At 35.4% G+C, this 13,892-nt stretch overlaps 1 protein-coding gene across 1 annotated transcript; it reads left to right on the top strand.

The window, feature by feature from the left end:
• The first annotated feature begins 1,931 nt into the window (after positions 1-1,931).
• Positions 1,932-4,392, top strand: LOC111379371 (wall-associated receptor kinase 5-like). Its single transcript, XM_023002731.1, has 2 exons — positions 1,932-2,407; positions 3,023-4,392. Exons 1-2 carry the CDS (start codon positions 1,990-1,992, stop codon positions 4,177-4,179), a joined length of 1,575 nt encoding a protein of 524 aa, XP_022858499.1. The 5' UTR covers positions 1,932-1,989; the 3' UTR covers positions 4,180-4,392.
• The last annotated feature ends 9,500 nt before the right edge of the window (positions 4,393-13,892 follow it).

Below are 13,892 nucleotides of genomic sequence, written 5' to 3'. Positions count from 1 at the left end.
GTCCCACCAACACACTTCCTATCTTCTGAGAAAATCTTTCATGGAGCGGTCAACCGCCTTATCATGGTGCGCCACCTTATCGGGTCGCCCACCAAACACCCCCGAGGTGTGTGGGCCACCCGTCGAGGTGGCACCTCGGCATTGGGTGGTCGCACCGTCCATGTGGTGCGACCGCCCCATGGAAGATTTTCACCTATTTTCTTGACATTTTCATTTTCTTTTGACTCGTCATGTTTGACCGTGTTTTTATTAATTGACTAAAATTTCAAAATTTGACCAAAATATGGCATTTTTTCATTTAAAAAAAAAAAGTGAAAAATCTTGTGGGGCATGTGACCCACCATGCCCTACCTTGGCTCAGCAAATGCTAAGATAAAATTGCATTTTTCTTCCCAGTGGGAGCTGTTCTTTGACCATCAAAACCTTGGGAGTAAATATTTTCTTGTGTGTGGGTGTAATGCCAATACTGAAATGATCTGGAAAAATTTCTTACTAAAATGAAGCGAAACGATCAATATCCAATTTTTTTACAACTAAAGAAAAGTTGTAGAGTAATGCTAGTTTTGAAAAATCACTCAAATCAAACAAGGACTATTTTTTTCTGTAAATGCAAACATAATTGCAAAAAATAGAATTTCTGCATGTTAGAAAGAGAGGAATACCAACAAACTCTGCAAAAGCATATATTCAGATTATGATCCTTTAATATTGGTAAATGTTGCTGTGCATAAGTTCCTATGCAGAGGTGGGCCCAGAATTATTCTTCAATAGAGGCGAGACGGAAAATAAGCTAAAATAAATTGCGAAAAAAATAAAAAAAAATCTGAATATTTAAATTTAACAAGGTCGAATTGAAGGTTTTTGAAAATTCAGTGGGGGCGGCAGACCCCACTCATCCATTAGTGGGTCTGTCCCTGTTCCTACGTAGATATCGTCAGTTCCATTTCGTTCATCATAATATTAATTGATAAGAATTAATATAACCTAATTTGTTTCTCTATTATTTGGCCTATAGCAACAATTGAATTTCAATTTTATATGTTGTTCATTTTCACTCTTTAAAGTTAACTGGTAACATTCTAATTTTGATCGATAAATCATTGTGTTTATTTATTAGTTTTCCCAGATTATTCTTCCTTTCTTCCATTTGTTAACTAGAATCCAATCCCAATAGGTCGTGAACCTATTGCAGAAAAAGAGTTACTAAACTGGAAGGTTTGAATTAATGTAGGATCATAAGATTTAAGAGAGAGAGGGAAGAACTAACCTGGAAGCTGCTCATGAAGAAATTGTACAGTTCTTTAAAGTGATTTGAGTACTACATTTCCATACTGGCAGTTTCCAGGAAACTACAGCCCTTGTCCACAGGACAGGTGATCAGTGATCATTGACTGACTGTGCAATTGACTCTCAAATGTCAAGACTTGAAGTTCTTGTAGTAGTTTCTTCACTATTATTAAAACGTTTTTGTAAATTCCACTGCTAACATGTGTGTATTGAATCAGGAAGCTTCTTAGAAGTTTCATCCAGTATTATTTTTTCGTTTGTACATCCACTATTATTATGCCTTTGTGGGCGTCAGTGTACGGGTAAGTTTTTGTTCCCTGACCTGTTAAGATATATCTCTTTTGACAATTCAACTTTTATTCTTAATAATATGAGCATAAGTAGAATATAGATTTGTAAATAATAATGTAAGCACACTAATCAAATAAATTTTGTGTTTAAACTAGCAATGATTCAACCTTTGACATTTAATTAACAATTTTCAGGCAGGCAGATTCCAGGAAACTGCAGCCTTTGCCTTCACAAGATAACGTTCTTTTTGCAATTGGCTTAAAATTTCTCAAGACATGAAATTTCATAATACTTTCCAATCTATCAATACTTTTCTATTTTGGTGTTATTAAAAAGGGTGCAAATTTTCCCATAGCACATAAAAGTTTTCACTTGAAAAGCAAGTTAAAGAAAATCATTTCACACATACAAATGAATTCCTGCGCAACAATTTTGCAACTGATGTTTGCGATAATGGTAATGGTGCCAACTATTAGTTTAGCATCAGAGCCTGTTCCAGAGTGTCCACCCAGTTGTCTAGATATCCCAATCGCCTTTACATCTGACATTAGCTCCAACTGTCATCTTGATGAAGATTCTCGCTTTATTACTTGCAACGCCAAGCCATTTGTAAAATTCCGGAAACATAAACTTATTCACAGATCACTCGGTGGAAACATTAGAATTGCAGCTTCCGTGGCTTTAGATTGTTACAACAAGTGCGGTTCAATAAATGGCACCATCCTGGAGCTCCTCTCGTCTAAATTGCAGAATTTTCGTACAAAGAAAGATGGTGGTCTACAACCCAAAGACCAAACTAAGCTCCCTATCTTTCCCCTTATTGCTTTTGGTATGCTCCTTTGTTTTTTGTTTTGCTAAAAAACTTGTTCATCCCCTAAATTATAGGAATTTTGCACGTTGATTGCTGAAATCGATTTTGTGGGTCTAAACTATTGGTAAGTTTGATTTGGCTCATGGTATGCCTATGCAGAATAACGGTGGACCTTAAACCTGAGGGTTAAAATCTACAATTCTGCTGCACAACCCGGATTTAAATCCCGGGTTTGGCTCTAGGGCCTAGGTGTTGCCACCTCGGCCCTCGATCTTACATCACATGGGGCCCGCCAACATCAAATCAGGCCCTGGATTCAATCCCGGGATGAGCAGCTTTATTGTAAAATCTATTTTGTGTTGTCTGATTCAACTATGGTGTTGCCTTCCATTAGTTTCTGTGGACAAAATTGATTTCAGTGACTAATGAGGTAAATATTATAAAGTTTGAAGACTAAGTGTTCAAACTTAAAAGTTTAGGGACCATTTGAGAGCAGGGACAGACAAAATTTTAATCCCTTCTCTCTCTCTCTCTTTTTTTTTTTTCCCTTGAGTATGAGGTATATTTGGTAGTGTTTAGAGGAAATCTTGATTATAAATAAATTTGACAGAGATCTTTCCAATTTTTAAACAGGTCTCATTTTTCCTGCCATTGGAATTTCATGGATATTTTGGAGAAGCCAGAAAAAGAAAGTCGCTAAAATAAGGCAGGAATTGTTTGTGGGAAATGGTGGATTGATTTTAGAAAAAATGCTATTAAGAAGGAAAAGATGTAAAGTCTTCACAGCAGAAGATCTCAGCAAGGCTACAGAAAACTACAATGAAAGTAGAGTCTTCCATAGAGATAGAAATGAACCAGTTTACAAAGGAACTTTACTTGAAGATGGAGTAAACAAAATTATCACCATAAAGAGATGTGAAAAAATTGATCCAATCCAGATTCGGGATTTCATTGGTAAATTGGTCAATTTTTCATGGATAGACCACATGAATGTGGTAAAACTGATTGGTTGTTGTTTAGAGACACAAGTTCCCTTATTGGTTTATGAGTTCTATGCCGACAAGACGTTGTACGATTCTATTCATGATGAGTTTTCTTTTCTTTCCTGGGAACGTCGTCTAAAGATAGCCACTGAAACTGCAAGGTCCCTTTCATACTTGCATTCTGGCGCCAAAACACCAATTATTCATGGAAACATCAATAGCTCCAACATACTACTAGACCATGGTTTCAGGGTAAAAATAGCGTTTCCTTCATTTACAGGATTGTTGGGTACAGATGGCAAAAAGAGTGATGTGTACAGCTTTGGTGTTATACTAGCCGAGTTATTGACTGGTGATGAGGTGCTAAACTTTGACAGGCCAAAAGGAGAAGAGTTTTTGGCTGAGTATTTCATTTCTGCAGTGAAAGGAGATCGCATGCTTGAAATTCTTGAACATTCTTTGGTGACGGAGGTTAAGATTGAGCAGTTGAAAGAAGTTTCAATGCTGACAGAGATGTGCTTAAGAGAACGATATGAGGAGAGGCCTACGATGATTGAAGTTGTAATGAAGCTTGAAAATGTTTTAAGGAGTCTGGAGCACGACAAAGATGAAACATGGTTTAACCATGGCGATAATTGCTTGGAGGGTTGTGAAAAAGATCAGTACTCCAGCTCAAGATCTTCCAGCTCAGGATCACGAAAGTTATTAATGAGCTTGAACTCAAAACTTTCCCAAGTATTTCACTCATCTTTCTTCTTTTTTCCCATAAAACAATACAGGTTGAACAAGATAGTAATCACAGTATAACTGTTTCCATTTGAACCAGGGACTTAAATATTAATTGTGTAATGCGTTTTATTGTAGAAAAGACAAAGTATGTGTAAAAAAAATGAGGGCTAAGAATGTAAATTGTGGAGTAGTTTGGAGTCTGTATAAATAGTCTTTTTAAGCCCTAAACCAAAAAGAGGAGAATTATATTTGAAATCTTGCGAAGAAAGAAATAGTTTTGTTACTTCTCCATTCTCTCGTTCATCTCTATTTTCCCTGTTGTTGGTAATCTGTTGGTTGTTGCAGTGATTTTCCCTATTTCATATAGCATAAACATTATTGCACTACTTTTATACGAGTGGAATTTGTGAAGTATAAATTTTCTCCTGCTTTCATACACTTGAAACCAGCGCTGTAATACCAGAATCTGCAATCTCAGCCAACATATATTTGGTATCAGAGCATTCCAGATTCTATTTTCATTCATTTGCAACTAAGATTTAGCAGCAAGGATTTTAAAAAGGAGGGAGTTGGATTAGTGTTCAAGTTCCAATATTTATAGGAGATAACTATGATTTTTGGAGCATCTAGAAGAAGACTTTCTTCAATTCTCTTGATCTACAAGAGAATGTAGAATCAGGATATGAAATCCCGAAATCTATGGCAGATTTAAGTGAAGCTCAAAAGAATAAGTTGAAGAATAAAAAGAGCAAAGATAACTCAGGGGATGGTTCAGAAGGAGTCTTAAGATATTTTCCCAATAATCATGGTAGCAAAAAAATCCAAGGAAGCATGGCAGACACTTCACGAAGAATTTCAATGGGATAAAAGGGTAAGAACAATCAAACTTCAAAATCTTAGAAGGGATATCGAAAATATGAAAATGGAACAAAATGAAAGTGTAAATGATTATTCAAATTGAAATTGATCGTTCAAATGAAAATAAATGGTGGAAAGATAACAGCTTAGAGAATAGTTGTGATGTTGTTGAAAAGTTTGCCTGGGAAATTTAATTTTATGGTGGCTGTTATAGAAGAAATTAAAAATATTTCGAAATGGAGAGTGCAAGTATTATTGAGTTCTTTAAAATCTCATGAGCAAAGCTTGGTTAAACATTCAGAAAAATCAAAGAGTGTTTTCCAATCAAAGCTCAATGTAAACTCAAAAAGCTTGAAAATGAACCAACTCAAGATCAAGACAGATGGGTCTTTGTTAGTGGAGGAAGATAAGGAAGAGGTTTTAGAGGATTAAGAGGAAGAGGAAAAAGGAAATTTTGATCGATGAACAAGTGGAGAGGGTTTTTTTAACAAAAGTGCAATGTCTGTAGCAAAATTGGTTATCTTAAAAAAAATTGATGGTTCGAAGGGAAGCTTCAATTTTACTATTGTAGAAGGTTTGGAAAATTGCAGAAAGATTGTATATTAAAAAATAACCAACAAGTAAATTTCACCAAGGATAAAGATGATGATAAGGAAAGCTGAAAGAAATCTATTTTGTGCAGGCCAACATGTCTCAGAAAAGAAAAATGAGGTCTGATTCGCAGATAGTGGATGTAGTAATCACATGATCCCAAAGAAAGATGTTTTCCTAAACATGGATACCACTTTTAATTCCAAAGTGAAGGTGTGCAATGGTGCTGTGGTATAAGTGAAAGAGAAAGCTAGTATTGATGTTGACACAGAGAAATGAAGAATAGTGATTGGCGATGTTTTCTTCCATTCTGAGTTGGATAAAAGCTTACTAAGCATTGGACAACTTTTGGAGCCTGGTTATGATTATATGATCAAGGAAGAGGAAAAAAATGTTATGGCTGAAGTAAAAATGGGATCTTATAGATGTTTTTCACTGAATTTCAAATATTTAAGAGATATTAACTTAAAAGCTATGGCGATTGATGAACCATGGTTGTCGCACAAAAGATGATGCCACTTAAATCTTGAAAGCCGCAAGTTGTTGCAAAAGAAAAATATGGTGCAAGGACTTTCTAGCATTGAGAGCAGAATGAAGTTTGTGAGGGTTGTGCTATTGGGAAGCATCATAGACAATCATTTTCTAAAGGAGTGGCTTGGAGAGCAAAAGAAGTGTTGGAGTTCCTGACACCGATATTTGTGGCCCTATGCATACTCCATTATCATTCCAAAAAATAGGAACTTCATTCTCTTTATTGATGATTACAGCCATATGACTTGGGTTTGTTTTCTAAGATAAAAATAGAGTTTTTGAAGTCTTCAGGAAATCTGAATGCCTTGATGAAAAGCAAAGTGGCCATTCAATTAAAATTTGATTCTATGAAGATGAAAGTGTGGAGAGACAGCTCATGGTGACACTCCACAACAAAATGGAGTATCTAAAAAGAAAACTCAAACGGTCATGGAAATGGCAAAGTCATTGTTACATGATGGAGGACTACCAAAACATTTTTGCAAAAGTTGTATATACTGCAGTATATATTTGATCAACAGGTGTCCTGCTAAGGCTATGTGGAACCAAACACCTTTTAAAGCTTGGAGTGGGAGAAAGCCGTCAGTTAAACATCATAGGGTCCGTTTGATTGCAAAGATGAAATTAAATTGCCTAGAAAACGAACTTCAAAGAATTATAAATTATTGTGTTTAACTGATATAATTTTTCACTTGAAAAATATTGAAATAAAAGTGTTTTTAATGTTTGTTTAACTTTGTTTTATATGAAAATTATCAATTAAAGAGATAAAATTTATTAGTATTGGGGATGAAATTTGTTTCCATTGCCTAAAAAATAAAAAATCAAGAATATCATCTATCTTTTTGTGTTCATTTGGATTTGTTTTATATTGAAATTGTCAATTAAAGAGAAATATTTTTTTACAATAATTCTTAGAATTTGTTTTCACTGCCAATAATAATAATAATAATAATAATAATAATAAATGCGGCTACAGTAACCGAGAATTGGAATTCCAATTCAAGGAAAATGTGGAAATTGGCTTATGTGGCAAGATAGTTGGAAAACCAATTCTAGGGGAAAAATGCTATCAAACAAGGTAAAATTGGAATATGAAATTCCAAGCCATATCAAATACACCCTTAGTATTTGGTTGTTTTTGCTATGCCCAAATAACAAAGGAGAAAAAATACAAGCTGGGTGAGGCTACTGAATAGTGCATATTTCTTGGTTATAGTACTATGTCAAAAGGCTATAGGCTGTACAGTTTGAAAACCCAACAAGATTATCATTCGCTGAAGATGTCATATTCAATGAAAATCCTAAATGAAATTGGAAGCAAGGTAATGAGAAAAAGCAATTTGTTTCGGTCACTATTTCACAACAAAATGCAGTTCAAGAAAATTAACGTAATTTTGGAAACTCTTATCCATAAACACCATCATCTTCAAATTCAAGTTTAACATCATCATCTTCAAGTTCAAGCTCATGATCGCAAAATTCAACTCCAGTAAGATAAAAAATCTTGAATAATATTTATGCAAGATGTAATTTTTGCATTGTGGAGCTAGAGAATTTTTATGAAGCAGTAAAGGAAGAGGCTTGGAAAAAGCTATTGAAGAAGAAATTGACATAATAGAGAAGGAAAAAACATGAGAACTTGTTAATAGGCCAGAAGACATGGAAGTAATTGGTATAAAGTGGATATACAAGGTTAAATACAACTCAGATGGTTCTATGCAAAGAAACAAAGCATGGTTAGTTGTTATTGGCTATCTACAATTACCTGGTATTAACTAACAAGAAACATTTGCTCCTTTAGCACGTCTTGATACCGTGAGAGCTCTTACTTCTTTGGTTGCTCAGATAGGTTGATTGTTTTATCAATTTAATGTAATGTCAGCTTTTCTAAATGGAGAGTTGAAAGAAGAGGTTTATGTTCAGCAAATATGATGGTTTCTCATCCAAGACCATGAAGAAAATGTGTACAAGCTAAAAAAAAGAAAAAAAAAATGAAGCTCTCTATGGGTTGAAATAACCACCTAAAGCATGTTATAGTGAGATTGACAGCTATTTTGAAGAAAAAATGATTTGATAGAGTAAGAATGGGCCTACATTGTAAGTGAAAAGACAAGGCACCAGTGATATTTTCATTGTGATACTTTATGTTGATGATTTGGTGATTGAAGCAATGCTATCATGATTGAGAAATGATGATGAAGTATGAAATAAATGACTTGGGAAGCTATGCCCTTTTTTTTCAATTGAAGTTTATCAAGATAAAGAAGGGGTATTGACTTCAGAGGAGATATGTTGAGAAAATCTTGAAAAGTTCAAAATCTTTAGCTGTAAATCAATAACTATAAAAGTCTTATCGGAAATTTGCTCTCACTGTAGTAAGCATGCTTTCAAGATTTATGCACTCTTCAAGTGGCATTCACTTTGTAGTAGCAAGAAGAGTTCTTAGATACATTCAAGGTACCATGAGTCATGGAATTCAATATTTCAGAAGTTCTCCAGAAAAAAGGTATATTGTCTTTTGTAATAGCGATTGGGGAGGTTGTGTAGGTCATATGAAAAGAACCTTTGGTTATACATTTTTTATTGGATTAGGTGTGTTTTCTTGGACACTAAAGAAGCAACAATCAGTTTTCTAATCATCAGCAGAAGTCGAATATGTATCAAATGTACTTGCCACTTCTCAACCACTTTAGCTGAGAAGTATTTTTGAAGACATTGGTGAAAAGCAAAAGGAAGTCACAGATGTACTTTGTGATAACAAATGCAATGACAAATAATCAGATTTTTTATAATAGAACCAGACATATTGCAATCAAGCATCACTTTACCAGAGATGCAGTTGATGAAGAAGTGAAATTGGTGTTCTACAGGCTTGAAGAGCAAGTATGTTGAAATATGCTATATTTACTGCTAGAGATTTATCTCGAATAACAAAAATAATATAGATTTGCCATATATTTGATTTTTTGTTTCATATTTTAAGAGATTTTCTGTTGATGTTTATTACAATTTCCTGTATAAATACATTCATAAGTTAATAAAGGAATTATCAGCTTTCCAACCAACTTTCTGTTTTTATTCATTTTCTATCAAATTAATTAATAAATTGGTATCAGAGCATAACTTCTTAAGGGACCTGTGAGAAGTAAATCAGATATGGTTGGAAACAATTACATGGCAACACCTCCAGTTTCCCCACGAGAAAACTATTGCATTTGAGCTGTTAAAATGGAGACTTTTTTGCAAGTAAATAATCTTTTGGATTTGGTAGAGACAGAAGAACTACCAGCACCCGAGGATCCAACTGTTGCACAAATTAGAAGCCAAAGAGATGAGAGAACAATAATGTATAATGCCAAGATATGCATTCACTTAGCAGTGTCAGATTCAATTTTTACAAAGATTATTGCCTGTAAAAGAGCCAAACAAGCGTGGGATCTTCTTAGAGAAGAATATCAAGGAACACTAGAACAAAGAAAAATGCAAATCCTAAATCTAAGCAGTTCGATACGCAAAAAATGAAAGAAACAAAAGGGATTAAGGACTGCACTGACAGATTGATGGTAGCAGTCAATAAAATCAGGTTACTATGGAAAGAGCTTTCTAATAGAAGAATTGTGGAAAAAATCTTGTTAACTATTCGTGAACATTTTGAAGCCAAGATTTCATCACTTGAAGAGTTTAGGGATATGTCAACAATCACCTCAGAAGAATTGATTAATACGATGCAAGCCTATGAGCTAAGAAGAGCTTACCGACAGGAGGAGATAGTAGAAGGAGCTTTTTCAAGTGAAAAAGACTGATTAGAAACAAGAAAAAAATACGGGTAAAAGGCAAAAGAATAGAAATCAGAAAAGAGAAGTTGGAACCAACAACAAAGACAACAGAGGTAGATATCCACTGTTGGATGAAAGATGGGTTTACTAACTTGGATTGACTAAGGCTTTTAAGAGGACAACACTAATAGGAAGAAGGAAGTGAAAAAAGGAAACGTGTATTTCTCAAATTCAAAACTTTACACACTTTTTGGCTTGTTACAAAATGGAGGGCACTACCCCTTATATAGTGTTTACAAGAAGATTCTAGTCCACACATTTTCTAGAGACACTTAGACCACATATCAAGATATTTTCCTAGAATTCTCTAGATATTCTATATAAAACTACATATCTTACTTAGATATTTATATAGATTTTTCTAGATAATGCTTCTAGAAATGCTATGCATGTTGGGCCTTTTAATTGATTTGGGCATATAAGCAAAATCCTTAAGCCCATATTATTTAGTCCAAAAATCAAGTTTACTACTCAACATCCCCCCTTAAACTTGATTTTGCTACTCCAAGTAGAGTTCTTAACTTGCGGAACGCATCATGCTTGAGTGGCTTAGTGAGAATGTCGGCGATCTGCTCCTGGGAGGTTACATATTTCAGCTGCACTTCTTTCTTTGCAATGCTTTCTCTTATGAAGTGATATCTTATATCAATGTGCTTGCTTCTATCATGGAATACTAGGTTCTTTGCCAATGCCAATGCCGATTTGTTATCAACATGGATTTCGATTGGCTCTTCTTGTGATACTTCAAGCGTCTTCAACAAGTTTCTAAGCCAAATCGCATGGCAGACACTTGATGTAGCTGCAACATATTCAGCTTCACATGTAGATAGTGCTACGATCGATTGCTTCTTTGAGCTCCAAGTGAAAGCTGTGTCGCCCAAGTAAAACACGTACCCAGTCGTACTCTTTCTATCATCACTATCTCCACCCCAATCGCTGTCACTATATCCAACAAGTTTGAACTCATTAGATGATGAATAGACTAAGCCATAATCAAGCGTACCTTTGATGTAGCGAAGAATTCTCTTTGCAGTTTTCATATGGGTCGTGGTAGGTGTCTCCATATAGCGACTAATGAATATCTGGTCTTGTGCACATCAAATATCTTAGACTTCCAACAAAACTCTTAAAAAGTGTTGGATTTACTTTTTCACCTTCATCATTCTTTGACAACTTGATTCCGCATTCGACGGGGGTGCATACGGGCTTACAGTCCTCCATATTGAATTTCTTTAGAATTTCTTTCGCATATCCTTCTTGTGAGATGAAAATGCAGTCCTCCATTTGCTTTACCTCTATCCCAAGATAGTAGGCCATGTGGCCGATATCCGTCATCTCAAATTCTTGAGCCATGACCGTTTTAAACTCAGTGATCATACTTTGATTATTTCCTGTAAATATAATATCATCTACATACAAACAAACAAGCAAAATATCTCATTTCTCATTTACCTTTGTATAAAGGGCATACTCATGGGGGCATTTTGTGAAGTTATTTTCTAGAAAATACTTGTCAATTCTACTATTCCATGCCCTTGGAGCCTGTTTCAACCCATATAAAGCCTTTTTTAGTTTCAAGACTTTACCTTCATGTCCTTTTACTTTATAACCCATTGGTTGCTCCACATAGATTTCTTCTTCGAGATGACCATTTAGAAAAGCTGATTTACGTCCATTTGAAATATCTTCCACTTATTTTGCGCTGCAAGAGAGATAATTAATCTTATGGTTTCTAAACGAGCAACAGGAGCAAATACCTCTTCATAATCAATTCCCGACCATTGGTTGTAACCTTTGGCAACCAATCTTGCTTTGTATCTTTCTACATCTCCTTTAGCGTTCTTCTTTGCCTTGTACACCCACTTAACTCCGATTGCTCTCTTTCCTTTGGGAAGAGTTGTCAGCTTCCACGTGTCATTTTTCTCTATAGCCTTAATCTCTTCATCCATAGCATCTCTCCATCTTTTATTTTGCACCGCGTCTTCATACCCTATTGGTTTACAATCGACAAAAAGACAAAAAAGTGTGAGATCATTTTGATTTTCGGTTACCTCATATAGCTCTTGTAGGCTCCTCATCCGTGGTGTCCTTTCGCTTGAACTTTCTCCTTGTGAAGATGGTGGAGAAGCATTTCCATGAGTAGGTGATAGAGGTGGACTGATAATCTCTTGCTGCTCTCCATTCTTTTGTACTTCTTCATAAAAGAATGGTAAGAAGTTATAGTCTTCTTCTTGGACACCCCAATCCCAAGCTCCTTCTTCATCAAACTCGACATCTCTACTTATGGTGATCTTCTCATTGCTTGGATTATACAACTTGTAGCCTTTAGAGCGAGAGTCATAGCTGATGAAGACATACCTTTCACTTTTGTCATCTAACTTGGACCGTTTTTGATCTGGTACATGAGCTATGCAATGCTCCCAAATACTCATAAGTGAGAGATGCTGGGCTTTCTTCCACTCCATGCTTCTTGTGGTGTCTTATTCCACACACTTCTAGAAGGTGATCGGTTAGACGGATACACGACGCAATTAACAGCTTCAGCCCAAAGTTCTTTGGGCAATCTCTTACTTTTGAGTATGCAGCGGGTCATGTTAAGAATGGATCTATTCTTTCTTTCTGCTACTCCATTTTGTTGTGGAGAGTATGGAACCGTCACTGGAAGACGAATTCCATTCTCCTCACAATATTTCTCAAACTTTTTGGAGATGAACTCTCCTCCTCTATCCGATCTCAAGGCTTTTATACTATATCCGCTTTCTTTTTCAACAAGAGCTTTAAACTTCTTAAAAGTTTCAAAAACTTCCAATTTTTGCTTAAGAAAATAGACCCAAGTCTTTCTACTGAAATCATCGATAAAAAGAACAAAATAATTGCTCTTACCGAGAGAGCTTGGATTAATTGGCCCACAAACATCGGAGTGTACAAGTTCTAGCGGCTTCTTAGCTCTTGTAGATGCTTCTTTTGGAAAACTTTTTCTCGAATGCTTTCCAAGTAAGCATCCTTCACATAATTGATCCGCATGATTTATTGGAGGCAAACTTTTCACCATTTTCTTCTTACTTAACAACTTTAAGCCTCCAAAATTAAGATGCCCAAATCTCAAGTGCCAAAGCCAAGATGAATCTTTAAAACAAGCTATTAAGCATTTAGCGACATCATTTTGAATGCTTAACGCAAACATTCTAATTCTTGTCATAGGGACTTTGGCAATCAAATTTTCTCTTTGATCTCTTATTGAAAGACTATGATCCTTCAAATGAATATCATAGCCCTTCTCTAAGAGTTGTCCCAAACTTAAAATGTTATTCTTCATATTGGGCACATAATAGACATTTGAGATAAACTGATGCGTACCATTTTTTAAGCGGATCAAGATTTTACCTTTTCCTTTCACTGGGATCTTGGATTCATCTACAAAAGTAATGTTACCGCTTACTGATTCATCAAGCTCCACAAACATGTTTTTTCTTCTACACATATGGTTGCTTGCTCCTGTATCCAATTACCAAGTATTCTTTTCTCTGCTCTCTTCACCTTTGCAAGCTAATAGCAGTGCAGGATCTACTTCACTTTCCCGACAAGCGTAATTGGCTTTCTCCTCAACTTGGTTAGTAATATTTCTACATTCTGAAGCATAATGACCAAGTTTTTGACAATTGTAACATTTAATTTGAGATTTGTCATACCTTGGTCCTTCATTTTTCCTCGTACCTTTTTCTCTTCTGCTACCTCTAGTAGAAAACGAACTTTGTCTTTTTTCCTCCTTGTAGAATGCAATTCTTCCTCGATCTTGGCCTCGTCCTCTTCCTCTTTGGCTTCTTCTACTATTGAACCTTCCTTCACCCTCGTTCAAAGTGAGCTTTGTTTGAAGAGCTTGCTCTAATGGCTCTTCTTTCACTTTCTTCCTTAGTCTTTCCTCATAGGCTTGTAAAGATCCCATGAGTTGATCGACACTCATACTATCTAGAT

The sequence above is a fragment of the Olea europaea genome, unplaced genomic scaffold (genome assembly GCF_002742605.1).
Source record: "Olea europaea var. sylvestris unplaced genomic scaffold, O_europaea_v1 scaffold1978, whole genome shotgun sequence".
Lineage (NCBI taxonomy): Eukaryota > Viridiplantae > Streptophyta > Magnoliopsida > Lamiales > Oleaceae > Olea > Olea europaea.
This window is presented reverse-complemented; position numbering and strand designations above follow the sequence as displayed.

Bases quoted from the DNA above. Each gene is read 5' to 3' on its own strand.
- LOC111379371 (XM_023002731.1), top strand. From the start codon at position 1,990: ATGAATTCCTGCGCAACAATTTTGCAACTGATGTTTGCGATAATGGTA. The intron at 2,408-3,022 runs GTATGCTCCTTT...ATTTTTAAACAG, and splicing joins CTTTCCCCTTATTGCTTTTG to GTCTCATTTTTCCTGCCATT.